Raw genomic sequence first — 13,464 nt, 5'->3', positions numbered from 1 at the left:
ATAAAACCAGAGTTGGTTTTCATATGCTTAGCTGTAGGTCTGTTCAAGGAAACTTTTCTAGTTTTCTCCCAGTCATATGATAAGATGCTGAGTGCTAGAGTAGAGCTCAGTTAATCTCAAGAGCATAGAGAGCCTAATGCATGCCTGTCACACAGACGTGCCCAAAAAAGATCTGCTGACATGTGATTACTTGCGTATATGTATGTGAAACATGACTGTGTATTCTTTGGATGACTTTTGGCAACTCCATAATTTACAGCTTTGCCATTACAGAATAAAGAGGTCCAGCAATAAGTCATTTAGCTGGAACTGTGGCAGAATGATTTCCATGTCAGTGACTCAAAAGCACAGGCATTTTATCTAAATCCTTAGGGGATGGAAAGCATCCCAAAGTATATAACACACTTTTCCTGCCTTATTAAGTAGAAACTTCATTATACAGTTTAACCTCTATTGGTTGACTCATAGCCATCATCCATAAAATTTAATTCAACATAGCATTTGCTGAACATCTACTATGTCACCATAATACCGGGGTTTCCAAAGGTATAATAGTAACTAACTGTGGTTCCTGTATTTAAGAAACTGACGTGACACTGCAGGGGCTCAGTTATGCCCGCCTCCAACAGTGATGCATGAGATTATGGTTACGTCAAAGAGAGGTTAAAAATCAGTGCTGGGGATGCTGAGGCGAAATGGGGCCAGCTTCCCCGGGGAAGGCAGTAGGCTGTTAGGGTGAAGAGCCTAGTTCCTAAGCTCAGGCCCCTGTGGGCTACAGACCCTGTCTTTACCTTGCTAAGCTGCGTGGTCCTGGGCAGGCTGCACAGTCTCCATGTCAGCACCAGTACAGAGAAGAGAATAAAAACAACCCCTCTTGCATAAGGTAATCATCAGAATTAACTGTTGAAAGCAGTATTTTTAAAAATGTGGTCCATAGAAGCAATTTAGTGGGCCTGGAAATCATTTAAAAAATAAAAGAAGAAAAAAAAATCAAATATAACAGAAAATATCAGAGTGCATCATGTGTAGTAAATGAAGTTTTGTTTACAAGGCTTTTGCTGTGTGTGTGTACTGGAGTGTGATCATAAAATATATTTCCGATTGTGAGTCATGAAAAAACAAGTTTGGAAACTATAAGCATAAAGCATTTAACACATAGCAGCTAGAATATGGCAAGTGCTCAACAATGTTAGAATAAATAATGTGGCATCTAAGTTGAGCCTTAAGAATAAACATTATTACATGGGAGGGCGAGAGGGAAAAGACAAGGAGGAGGAGGACCTAATACACACACACAATACACACACAACACACACACACACACACACACACACACACACACACACACAGGAGACACAGTGTGGCTTAGATTTTGGATGGAGGAAGGTTAGTAGAATAGGAGATTGAACAACCATTGGAGCTGGGTTATGGAAATCTGCCCAGGTCATCTTGAGAATTCTGAACATTTTTTAGGTAAAAAGGGAGAAGTTATCCAAGAAATTTGCACAAGGGCATGACATGATTGGACAAAGAATTTGGAAGAATAATTATGACAGTGATGCAGACAGTGGAAGGGAATGGATATGGGTAGTGGAAAGGCTTCTGCCCTAGTTTGGTTTCCCAAGCAAGGACTTGAACCAAGGCAAGGGTGGTGGGAGTGAAAGGAAGGGAGAGGATTAGAAAGATGTTGTGGAGAAAGACTCTTCATGACACAATGTCACTCTGCAGGTGCTATTTCCCTTGGTCATAAAACCCTCTCATCAGGTACAATTCTTCCCCTTCTGCAAGCCAGGGCTGTATATATGTCCTAAGTAACAGTCTCTGGCCTGATTATTTGAGTAACACCCTCCTACCTGACTCCTGTGTCATCCAGTGCTGTCCATGCCACTGTTGTGTCATTTACCATGCCACACAGAGCAGTGACCATCTCTAGTATTTTCTGCCCTCCATAGAACTAGGAACTTTTCAAAGAAAGACACTCTATCCTTTGTCATTGCAGTCCCATGGTTATATTAGAGTTGTTCTCCAAACATTCTGGTTTGCCTGTCTTCTGGGTATGTGTTCGGATTGTAATCTTGGTTCCCTTGTGGTTGAGTGAGGCTATGTGATGGATTCTAGCCATTGATTTGTGCTGGAGCATTTAATGCCTATGTCAGACCCTCCAGAGATTTCTTTCCCTCTGCCATAAAACCCATATGGGTCCTTCCTGGAGTGAAGATAACATGGATCAGAGCTACCACCAACTCACAATGAACATGAATGTGAAAGAAAAATAAAGCTGTTATTTGTGGAAATTACTGAGATTTTTAGACATGCTTGTTACACAGCATAACTCAGCTTCTCCTGACTGATATACCTCCAACTCTGGCTCAGCCCTTGGCACAGGGTAGCCCTCTACAGAGATTTGCTGGGTAAATGAAGAAATGATTTGGAAACCAATCAGATAATGAGTGGAAAGGGAGAACAGGAGTCAAAGGTAATCTAAGGCTTAGCTTTGTCTAAGGTAATCATTAGCTTAGTCAAAGGTAATGATTAGCTTAGCTGAGAAACAGAAACAGAAGGGGGGGCAAGAATGAATTTGGCTCTGGACATGTTGGATGTGGTGGGGTCTCCAAGAAGACATGGATGGTAGGAAGTTGACAATATAGGACTGATTGGTTCTCTAAGATTGTCAGAGTTAGAGATAAACATTTTGAACCCCTTAACTTCAGATGATAGTTAAGTTATGAGAATAGATTCAATTATTCAGGGAGATAGTAAAGAATATGAAAAGAAGGTAGGGTATTGAAAAATGCCTACTTTTAAGGGTGGGGTGTTGAGGGAGAGGGAGGACAAAGGAGAAAGAATAAAAGGATAATGGAAGCTAAGAAAAACAAATTTAAAAACAAATAACTATATAATAGCTTGTGATGCTACAACTTAAAATAGGAAGAGCATTACTTCTTCCTAAGAGGCAATGGAATTTTACCACCAGGAGGCCCATGGTGACTTCTGAGAGAGGAACAATCAATATTATGATGAGCATCATTATAAATTCAGGTGGTCACATTAGATACTACTTCCCTGATTCTGTTATTGCACCATTTTTTTGACTTGAGATTCCTGAGTATTTGTGGTTCTCTAAAGCCACTCTGTCTTGTCCTCAGCCCCACTATAGCTTTAGGCAATGCAGTCTAGGGAGTGTTGGGAGGCAAACACATACCTGCTACCTTGGCTTGAATGTTGTCTGGACCTGGTAGAGGCTACTTTCTTTGCTTCCCAGAAGACTTGCTTAATTCTGAGTTGTGGGTGCCACTGTGGAGAGTTAGCTGCTATGAGTCTCATTTGCTCATTCAGCAGCATCTACTGAGCTCTACTTTGTGCAGGAACTGGCTAACATTATCTTCTGAAACTGGAATAACTGAGGTGGATCATAGCTCACTGATATAATTTTTTAGACCTTCTGATTTTTATTCTTCATTAATGAGAAGTTTGTGCTATCTAATTTCACATTTCTATGTCCATCAGCTTAGCCTTGCAGAATAGACAATTTCTACCTCCTAGTTCTTATGTAATATATAACATTGTTCACAGTCTGCTTTTAAGTAGGGAGGGTCGTTAGAGAGGAAATCCAGGTTAACTACTTTCTACCTGGGACCTTACAAGGCTAGCTCATTACTTTGGATTTCCATTGCTTCTCATAGTGTATGAATTGATCAGCCAAACCATTATATACTAAAAGTAATAGCCATGGTTCCAAAAATTATATGATGAATTCCTTAATCAAACAGATTTGAGGTTTTGCTCTGACTGGGAAGGTTGATGTCTCTTTGCATTAGCTGGTCCCTCACAGTGAGATTAATGTTTACCAAGCACCACTTTTAGACAACCAGCCTTGAGACAAATTTCCAGTTTCTTGTCTGGCAACATACAAAGTTTCATGTGCTGACGCCTTTTACTAAGCTGACCTGAGAGAACACCGTGAAACAAATGCCTATAATCAGACAATGCATCGTACATATTAGAGAAAAGAGCCTGTGTCTTTTAACAAGGCACTTTCACAAGGAAGGGGCATGAATTGAGGATCTTGAGAGAAAATTTACATCAGCAAGGAGGTTAGCCGAGGGACTCTCATAAAGAAGATTAAATTACGGAGTAGGCTGTGTCCTAATTTATCTTCCCATGTTCTACATTCGACTATGAAGTCATTTCAAAGGAAAAGAAGTTCAGATACACGAGCAGGAAAAATACACAGAACTGGGACTGCCCTCTGGTGTTTCTTTCGATACATTGGCAGAAAAGTAAAAGCCTTAGAAAATTTGATGGCATTGCTTTCTGACTTAAAATTAAATCGCAGACACTAGAGATGGGAAAAATTCCCCCTTTCCAGTAACTTATAGTTCCTTATTCATTCCACGGGAAAAAAACAGAATAGTAGACGGAATTTTTTAAGTCTTCACCTCTGAAGACACGTGTATTAGTTCTCTCTCATCTTTACTTGCAATGGTATTATTTTATTTTAAAAATAGGTATCATATGAGAAGTCTCTGTACCTCACACTCAATTTTGCTGTCAACCTAAAACTGCTCTAAAAAATAAAGTCTATTAAAAATAGGCCTCGTGGTCTTAAGTGATATTTGAAATAGATGAATAGCAATGTGGTTCTAGAGATGGAAGAAAACTGATTCTGGTTCAGTTCATGTTATTGAGGACAGCTCTGGAGTTCTGGGTCCTCTCTGCAAAGCTTAATAAGTGGTGCTTCCCGGGAGACCACAGGCACCTTGTGATAATCATATTTCTAGATTTACAATGTTTTTTTAATATGGTTAAAGACCGCACAGAAACACCTGCTAGTGGTTGTAAGACATCAAGGAGGTGAGAAATTCAGTTATTTCCCACCTTTTCTGGTTAGTTTGATCTCGCTAAGGTATTTTTTGAAAGGCTCTTGTTGAGAAGGTCCTGGATAGTTCAATCCCATTATTCTATGCATGGAGAGACTGGAAATCCCTTGGGAAATTATTTATATTCCATCCTACAGAGTGTTCGATGGATACTGTGTTTGGGATAGTAAGTCCTCCTTTTTTATAGGACTTAATTTGTAGGCTGGGAGGATGGACAGTAATATGGCATCCACGATCCACAAACGCGGGCTTGCTCCTCTAAGCCTCAGTCACTCAGGACTAATTACAAATAAGCCAGGTTGGGGCTTTTAGTTTAGAGATAAAGAGCCGATTGGGAAGACAGAATGAGGGTGAGCTGCCGGTGTTCCCTGCTGGCTCTCTCTAGCTCGTTGCAGTCAAAAGAGCAATTGGGAATCCTACAGCAAATCAAGAAATGAATGAATGAATACAAATAAAGAAGCCCTTCATATTCGAGTGAAATATGGGCACACTTTCAGCAATAATTTTGCCTCTCTTTGCTGAATGTGGTGGTATGTCAGGGCTGATGCCCAAAGGATCAGAACCTGCACAGGGTCCTCAGTGAATGGCCTCTGAGTAGAGGGCCACCCACCATGTCCTCTACACTGCTCTGCATCTCTGGACTTTGATGGTGGGATCTGATGGTAGGATTCAGCAGGTGAGAGTTAACAGCATGTTTGAAACCAGATAAGGAACTCACACAAGTTCTGAAACCCATATCTAAGCATATTACCTCTAAGTCTTTACTTCAACTCCAGAGGTGCTGCTGTTGACATATAAACAGCAGAACACTCAACTTGATATTTTTCAGAGATGGAGGCCCAGCTGTGAGCCACACTCCTGCTCTCCCCCGTCTCCCCACTGTTAGTCATCCTCAGTGTCTATAGTGCCACTGGGCCTCTGGGTCCCCTACAGACTCTAGACTTGGGAAAGCATGTCATTTTAATTAAAAAGTAATTACTAAATTAGTTCAGGAATGTTATTCAACCTTAAAAAGGAAGGAAATTCAGACACATGCTACAACATACATGCACCCTGAACATATTATGCTCAGTGAAAAAAGCCAAGCACAGAAAGATAACACTGTCTTATTCCGGTGATATCTATGAGATTCCTAGAATAGTCAAATTCACTGAGACAGAAAGGAGAAGGGTGGTTGCCAGGGGGTGGGGGAGGGAGAATGGGAGGTAGTGTTTCATGGGCACAGAGTTTCAGTTTTCCAAGAAAAGAGCTCTGGAGATGGATGGTGGTGATGGTCTCACAACAATGTGAATGGACTTAATGCCACTGAATCGAACACTTAAAAATGCTACCTTTTATGTTTTGATATTTTACCACAATAAAACCAAAATTAATTTGTGTATTCACTCCACAAACAGTGAATGGCTATGCATGTCATGCACTGTGCCGGGAGCTGGGAGATGGAAAGATGGATTGGACACAGCGCCTACCTCAGAAAATGTCATAAACATTTCTACGAAGATGTCATAAATTTCATGAACCATTTTTTGTTTTCTTTGAAATTTCCCCTTTGGATACACATATTCTTCTGTTTAAGAAACACTCTAACCCTGTAAGTATCATTCAGTGGTGTTAATACTAATGACAGTAAATCCCATATTTTGAAATATTAAGTACCCTACCTTTTAATTCCTTCACAATGAATTAAGCTGACTGTTGTACTTGTGAGGGTCATAGAGTCTTTTTAAAGTCCTTCATTTCTAGCATAACAAGGGTTTTCCGGCTGCTGGGTCTCAGTGGGCGATGGGCAGGGAAGGAGGACGGGGTCGGGGTGTGCGAGGGAGGCAGGTGAAGCATGAAGTGCATTGAAGGATGAGCCCAACAGCAAAATCAATAGGTGGTGTCCACTGACGATCAATTAAGGCCTCCGGGTTTTGATTTTGATAAGCCGGCTGGCAGTGTTTGTGGGAACTCACCCAATAAACAATCATTCCAGACAACCATGTCCCTTAGAAGGATTCAGAAGTGTATTTTCCAGTGAGGTGGTAATGAGGACCTTGCTTTGTATGTGCAGACAGCAGGGAGAAGAATAAAACCACTGGGGAAACCCAAGGAGGTGGGAAACAAAGGAAGGAGAATGTCTCAAGCGAGCGCCCGTGGCTCGTTTCTGGAAGATGCTTGAAAGGCACTGGGTGATTTACCAACTTACTGTGGGGTAGGGGTGGGAGCAGAACACTGTGTACTTTCGGATGATGCCATTCAGTTTGAGAGGGGGGAGCCAGGACACAAAGACCATGGAGGCTGAGGCCGCAGCCGCCTTGACTCCCGCGGGGGGACCTGGAACTGGAAAAGCAGAAAGTTTAGTGACAGAATGATGGAGCTTCCCTCCCCGCCACTCCAGACCCACCACCCCACAGGACACCGCTGGGCCCTGCCACTCTCTCTTCCCAGCTCTTCAGGAGTCAGGGATGTGGGCTGAACTGTGTCCCTCCAAACCCATGCCAACTACAAATTGGCACTTGCCATCTGCCTCTGCAAGGATTAAATCATGAACTGCTGTAGCCGCTGACCTTCAACATCTACTGAAAGGAGCTCAGGGTGGACATCAGGAATGAGGCCCTCTGTGCTCTGGGAAAAACTGGTAGAACATGTATTCATATAGATAGATACTTTTAGGAGAAGATTTTATGAGCCTGATTCTTGCATCTCCTCGTATCTAGAAAAGCACTAAAATCATTAATGGTGACACCTGTTCCTCATGACTAGCAGGAAGCTTCTGCCAAAACGTGTGCTTGACTGCATGTACCCCCTTCACTGAAATCATATGTAACACTGACCTTCCCCACTACCTCTTTGGAGAAGTTTCTCAGAGCTATCTTAAAGTCTGTCTCCCGGGCTATAGTCCTTATTTTGCCCCAAATAAAACTTAACTCACAACTCTCACGTTGTGCTTTTTTTTTTTTCAGTCAACACCCACTTGTTGAAGCCCTAACCCTACCATGCCAGAATGTGACCTTATCTGGAGATGGAATCTTTAAAGAGAAAATCAAGTTAAAATGGGGTCATTTGGGTGAGCCCTGACCAGCATGGCTGGTGTCCTTGTAAAAAAAAGGGAGATGTGGACACAGAGATATACATGGAGGCAAGACAATGTGAAGACACAGGGAGAAGATGCCCATCTACAAGCCAGGGATCGATTCTCCCTCACAGTCCTTGGAAAGAAACGACCCTGCCCACCCCTTGATCTTGGACTTCTTGCCTCCAGAAACGTGAGACAGCACATTCCTGTTGTTGGTCCCCCAGGCTGTGGGACTTTGTTACAGCCACCCTGGGGGCTGACACAGTGTCTCTCTGACCAGTGACCTAGGAGCTCCACTGAGCCATGTTCTTGGGCATATCCCCTAAGAACCCACTTTAGCAAGTATCCTGCTCAGTCAGTTTAGCCAGAATCTCCACAATATCTTATCACCTTTGATATCGATCAAAGTCCTCACTCTCTGTCATCACCAGGTAATCTCTGATCCTCCTCACCTGCCTTTTGCAAAACTCCTGTGAAGCCAGTTTAGCCAGAATGCCCCTCACCCCTGATGTTTCCTCTTAGTAATTTTTTCACCCAATGACCCCTCTTCCTCCCCTTCACTCCTTGGCTATAAATTCCCACTTTTCCTTGTTGTACTCAAAGCTGGATCCAATCTCCCTCCCCTACTGCAAAGCACTATTGTGGTCATGCCTTCACCTATCAAATCGTTCCCCTGAATGAAGCCTGCCTTGCTGTTCCTTAACCAGTGTCATGAATGGTTGTTTCTGTGACAGAACTAACACAGTCAGCTCAAGTCCCTATTTTCCCCGGAGCCTTCTCTGTGCTTTTCAGTCCCTGATGACTTCCTGCCTCTGACTAGTAGAGAATTTAGCTTCTGGGTCATTCTTTCTTCTGCTACAGTGTTTGGCTTTGAACAGGCTTGGGGGGTACCTCTTGCCTCCTGAGTTAGGAATGAGGGCGAATTACCTCAGTCATCAGAGATCACCCTTCTGTGCCCAGAACACTTTGTAATGACACCTCTATTTGGCTCAGGAGAGGCTCAGAAGCAGTTTTTATGAGTATGAATTTTTGTGTCAAAGATTCACAGTTTATACAGACAAAAAACTCCCCTCTGTAAATCATCTAAGAATGCAGAAAAGGGTGTTGACGACATGAAGCTTAATCTGAGAAGTGAGATTGAACGTAAGTGCCCTTCCCTCCACCCTTTTGTTTTCCAGGTTGAAGAGGGAGAATGAGGTGAGGTGGGTAGAACATGGGATAAAGAGGAGAGAGTGTTAAATCTGCTGTGAGAGAAACCACGAGGTTATTGCTTTCCTCCTCATTGTTTTAACTTTTCACGTAGAGAGAGGTTCCCCTCTTGATGGAGACCTTGAAATTCAAACCAGTAAGGTCCCCTGTGAGCCCCTGGAGGAAGCTTTGAGTTCCTTCCTTCTCCAAAAACAACCTTACTTCAGAGTAAATATTTTTGGAGTTGAATGTGTATCTCATAATTATCACCTTCTAGGTGACAATTCTAGGTCAAATTATGCTCAAATTTTGACCTTGACTCTTCTAGGTCAAAACAACAAAACCAACAACCCCGGCAAGAGTTAACGGGGGTTGGACAGTCATCATTTGAAAATATAAAATCTTGGGGTCAGTTTTTTGTTTAGTTTTTTTTGCGGTACGCGGGCTTCTCACTGCTGTGGCCTCTCCCATTGCGGAGCACAGGCTCCGGACGCGCAGGCTCAGCGGCCATGGCTCACGGGCCCAGCCAGTCCGCAGCATGTGGGATCCTCCAGGACCGGGGCACGAACCTGCGTCCCCTGTATTGGCAGGTGGACTCTCAACCACTGCACCACCAGGGAAGCCCTGGGATCAGTTTTTGACAAGTTCCACCAAGAGCAAAAGGTCTAGAGAAAGGAACACATAGGAGTGATGAAGCTTGGATTAATAGGTCCTTGGGAACAAGGTACCTTTGTCCTGAGTATGCTTAGTTTTCTACTGGTGAGGGCTATCACCAAGACATTTACAACCTGGTTCAGAGCCACAGGGGCTCCTCCTGAACGCCAAGGGTAGAGCGTACACATGCTTAATATTCCCATGCTAATGGATGCCCCCAGATTGGCCAGAACCCTCCATATCTTCCATAAAGCAAACCACGCAGCTGGCGTCCACCAGGCACTCCCTCTGGCCATCATCCTTCTAGGACCCCAAGTACATTGGCAACAACCCCTTGGCTGGCTGCTCATCAGGAGTGTCAGGCTTGTTTCCACCCTGCTGGTGACAATTGTACTTGTCAAGGTAATGCAGTTTAATTTATGGAAACTGATGAAATATGAGTGCACAAAGAAAGCTGTTTTTTGGACAATTGATGGGACTTTGGAAAAGCTTTCTGAAGGTAAGTTTAGAAAAAAAAGAAGCTTCAATTAGGTTTGGGCAAGACTAGTGAGAAGAACAGGTCACATGGCAAAAAAATCAAGGCAAACAGATGAAAAGAAATTAAAAAGCAGATTATTGGCCAATGACAATACATGTTTACTCCACGATCAAGAAATTAAAGTGGAAATTACAGATGGTCCATGATGCATATAGCTCAAAGAATGAAAAATGACACAGAACTCTAACCTCTTCATCCCAAACTAAAGAAATGAGTCTGGATCATTTGATTAGACAATGATTATATAATAAATGTGTATTTATATGTTTTAAGTTAAACTACAATGTTTGAGTTCTGTCTCTTGGTCACTGTAAAATGTAGTGATTCCTTCTTTAGTAGATTATTTCCATTAACTTGCCTGGATCACGTCAGATCAAAGGGTTTTTCACTGCACTTACTACCTAAACCCCCATGTGGTTCCTCATACACTGATTTATGATCCATCTTGTACAATCTTTCCTTGTAGCGTTATTAGAATTTTGCACAAGAAAATAATAAATATACAGAAACTGAGGCACAAGACATTGGAGAAAGATTTTCAGGATTTCTGAGCCAATATTTTACGAATGAGAATTTAAAATTTTAGCTCTGGTTTGGATTACGCCACAATGGTTAAAGGTGTGGGCTTTGCAGCCTCCACTGCTGGCTTTTCTCCAACTTTATCACTTGGTTCTGTGTCCTGGGCAAGTTCAGAAGTTCTCTAATAAGTCTTAGTTCCCTCATCTATGAAGCCAGAACAATAACTATACCAAGTTATTATTTTACTGTTAAGATTATGAAAGAGAATTCATGTGAAGAATTAATACGAGTCCTGTATATAATACGCACTGAATAAACTCTAGCTATCATTTGTAATAACCATCGCCCTTTCTTTATCGTACATATTGCTAAAGGATTCTGGCCTTTACTTTGTAACTCAGTGTTGAATTATAAACACCAAATGTTGAGAGGGGCAGGAGACAGAGATGGCTTAGGAGGGTGTGTCTGGGACATAGTTTGTTAAGACACACTCCTAGTCATCAGGTTACATTTTGGTAATCTGCTTTTTTCTTATGAAGATACAGGTAAGCTTAGGTAGCTTTCATGAATTTCTGGCCATCGTTGAGTGAACTTATGGCTCCAGGTTTGACTGGTTGAAGTTAAGAATGCAGCGGCTGAGGACCATCTCTTCTGCATTCTCCCATGTGCTCCCCTGTGCACGCAGATGCTCTCAGAGCTCTCGTGTCTGATGGCCCCGGCATCTCGGCTCTGACTCACGCACCTTAGACCTATGCTGCTCAAAGCAGGGCTCATCACCTTCTCTCCCAAGCCTCCCTCCTCCCGTCCCCTATTGCAGCAAATGGCACAGCCACATCCTTGGTCGCAAGAGCCAGAACCTAGAATTCTCTTCCCTTCTCGTTGCCTCTCGGTGGATGTGTAAGGTTGGTGTGTGCTTTAGACCTCCACGTGGACGTGTCAGGTCAGTGGCTGGATTCTCTTCCTGGCTCTGTGTCACTGCACAGCACTGGAGCCCTTTGTAGGTCCCTGGATGTGGCGTGCGTCTCCCACATCAGGTCATTGACACATGATGACTGACAGCCTTGGGTTCCTCCTGCCTGGAATTGTTCCCCACCCTCCACCTTGTCCTCGGCAACTCTAACTCATCTCAGCTTCTGCTAGTGCTTGCTTTCTTGAGAAAACCTTCTCTGTCACTAGCCTAGGTGAGGTTTGTGACAACTTCAGGACGGGTTGTCTCTGAAGACGCTTCTTCATGGCACTCGTCATAACCCACTCAGGAGTGATTGGTAAATATCTGTCTCCCCCACCAGCCTGCGAGCCCCACCTGTCCTGTTCTATGCTGTGTCTCCAGTGCCCGGGCCAGTATCTGGGGCATACTAGGTCCTCCAAGCAGACTTTCTAAATGAGCTCAGTGTGGCAGGCAGGATTCTAAGATGGTGCCCAAGATTCTCGCCCTCTGATATCCACACCTGTATAATTACTTCCCCTTGAATGTGGGTGGTACTTGTCACTATGATGAATCACTCTCAAAATCAGGTTACATTGTGTGCAAAGGTGAAGGGATTTTGCGGATATAATTAAGGACCCAATCAGCTGACTTTAAGTTACTCGAAAGGAGAGTAACTTGGGTGGGCCCAACCTAATCAGATGAGCCTCTTAAAAGAGGGTCTAGAAGTCAGAGAGGGATTTGGAGTAGCAGAGACAGGCTCCTGTTGGTGATGAAGAGGTCAACTGTCCTGCTATGACCACACGACCATGTGACCCTGCTGGGGCCATGCGACAGGGATTGGGGAGTGGCCTCTGGGGGCTGAGGAGACGGTCTCAGCCCTAAGGGAACTGGGTCCTGCTGACTGCCAGTGAGCTCGGGTGAGGATCCCACCTCAGATGAGACCCCAGGCCCAGCCAACACTGTGATTTCAGCCTGTGAGACCCTGCGCGGGGGCCTGGCTAACCTGTCCCTGGACTCCTGACCCCAGGAAATGGTCAGATAATGAATTTGTATTGTTTTAAGGTGCTAGGTTTGTGATGATTTGCTACACAGCATGGAGAATGGGTCCACACAGTCAAGCCACCTAAGAGTGTATCTTAATGTGAAACATCAACCTTATTGCTCTGTAAAAATATTGCCTCAATCTGAAATGAGACAAAAGTCTGATAAGTACCTCACAGACACTCTGGTCAGCTTCGTTTTTGTCATCATCATTTTTCTGGTCTTAGAGATCAGCCTCAGGCAGGGGTATGTGTGTGTGCGGTTTGTGGCTTGTGTGGTGTGTGTAGTGTGTGTTTTGTGATTTGTGTGATGTGTGTGTGACGTGTGTGTAGAGTATGTCTGCATGTGTAGCGTGCATGGTGTGTGTATGGTATGTGTGAGTGTGTGTATAGTGTGTGTGTGTGCACGTGTGGTTTGTGGTGTGTATGTGATGTCTGTGCTGTGTGTGGTGTGGTGCACACACCAGTGTGTGTGTATGTGTGACCCGCCGTGACAGTCAGGTCCACCTGAGCCCCAGGCTCTGCAGTGGCTTTTCTGAGCCGTGAGCAGATGACATGATGCTGCAGGGACACCTTCACAATAGCAGTTGTCGTCATGGCCAAGCAATGCATGAGGCCCCTTTTCTCTTCTGGTTTCCATCAGGCTCCAGTATGTCTGG

At 43.7% G+C, this 13,464-nt stretch overlaps 1 protein-coding gene across 1 annotated transcript in view; it reads right to left on the bottom strand.

The window, feature by feature from the left end:
• Positions 1 to 13,464, bottom strand: part of DSCAM (DS cell adhesion molecule) — a 744,700-nt gene that overhangs the window by 80,777 nt on the left and 650,459 nt on the right. The window contains exon 22 of the mRNA XM_029214644.1: positions 7,069 to 7,202. Within this exon, the coding sequence (XP_029070477.1) occupies positions 7,069 to 7,202 (134 nt within the window). The remainder of the gene's footprint in view (positions 1 to 7,068; positions 7,203 to 13,464) is intronic.

This window comes from Monodon monoceros, unplaced genomic scaffold, assembly GCF_005190385.1.
Source record: "Monodon monoceros isolate NGI ecotype Baffin Bay Population unplaced genomic scaffold, NGI_Narwhal_1 Super_Scaffold_11, whole genome shotgun sequence".
NCBI classification, from domain to species: Eukaryota; Metazoa; Chordata; class Mammalia; order Artiodactyla; family Monodontidae; genus Monodon; species Monodon monoceros.
This window is presented reverse-complemented; position numbering and strand designations above follow the sequence as displayed.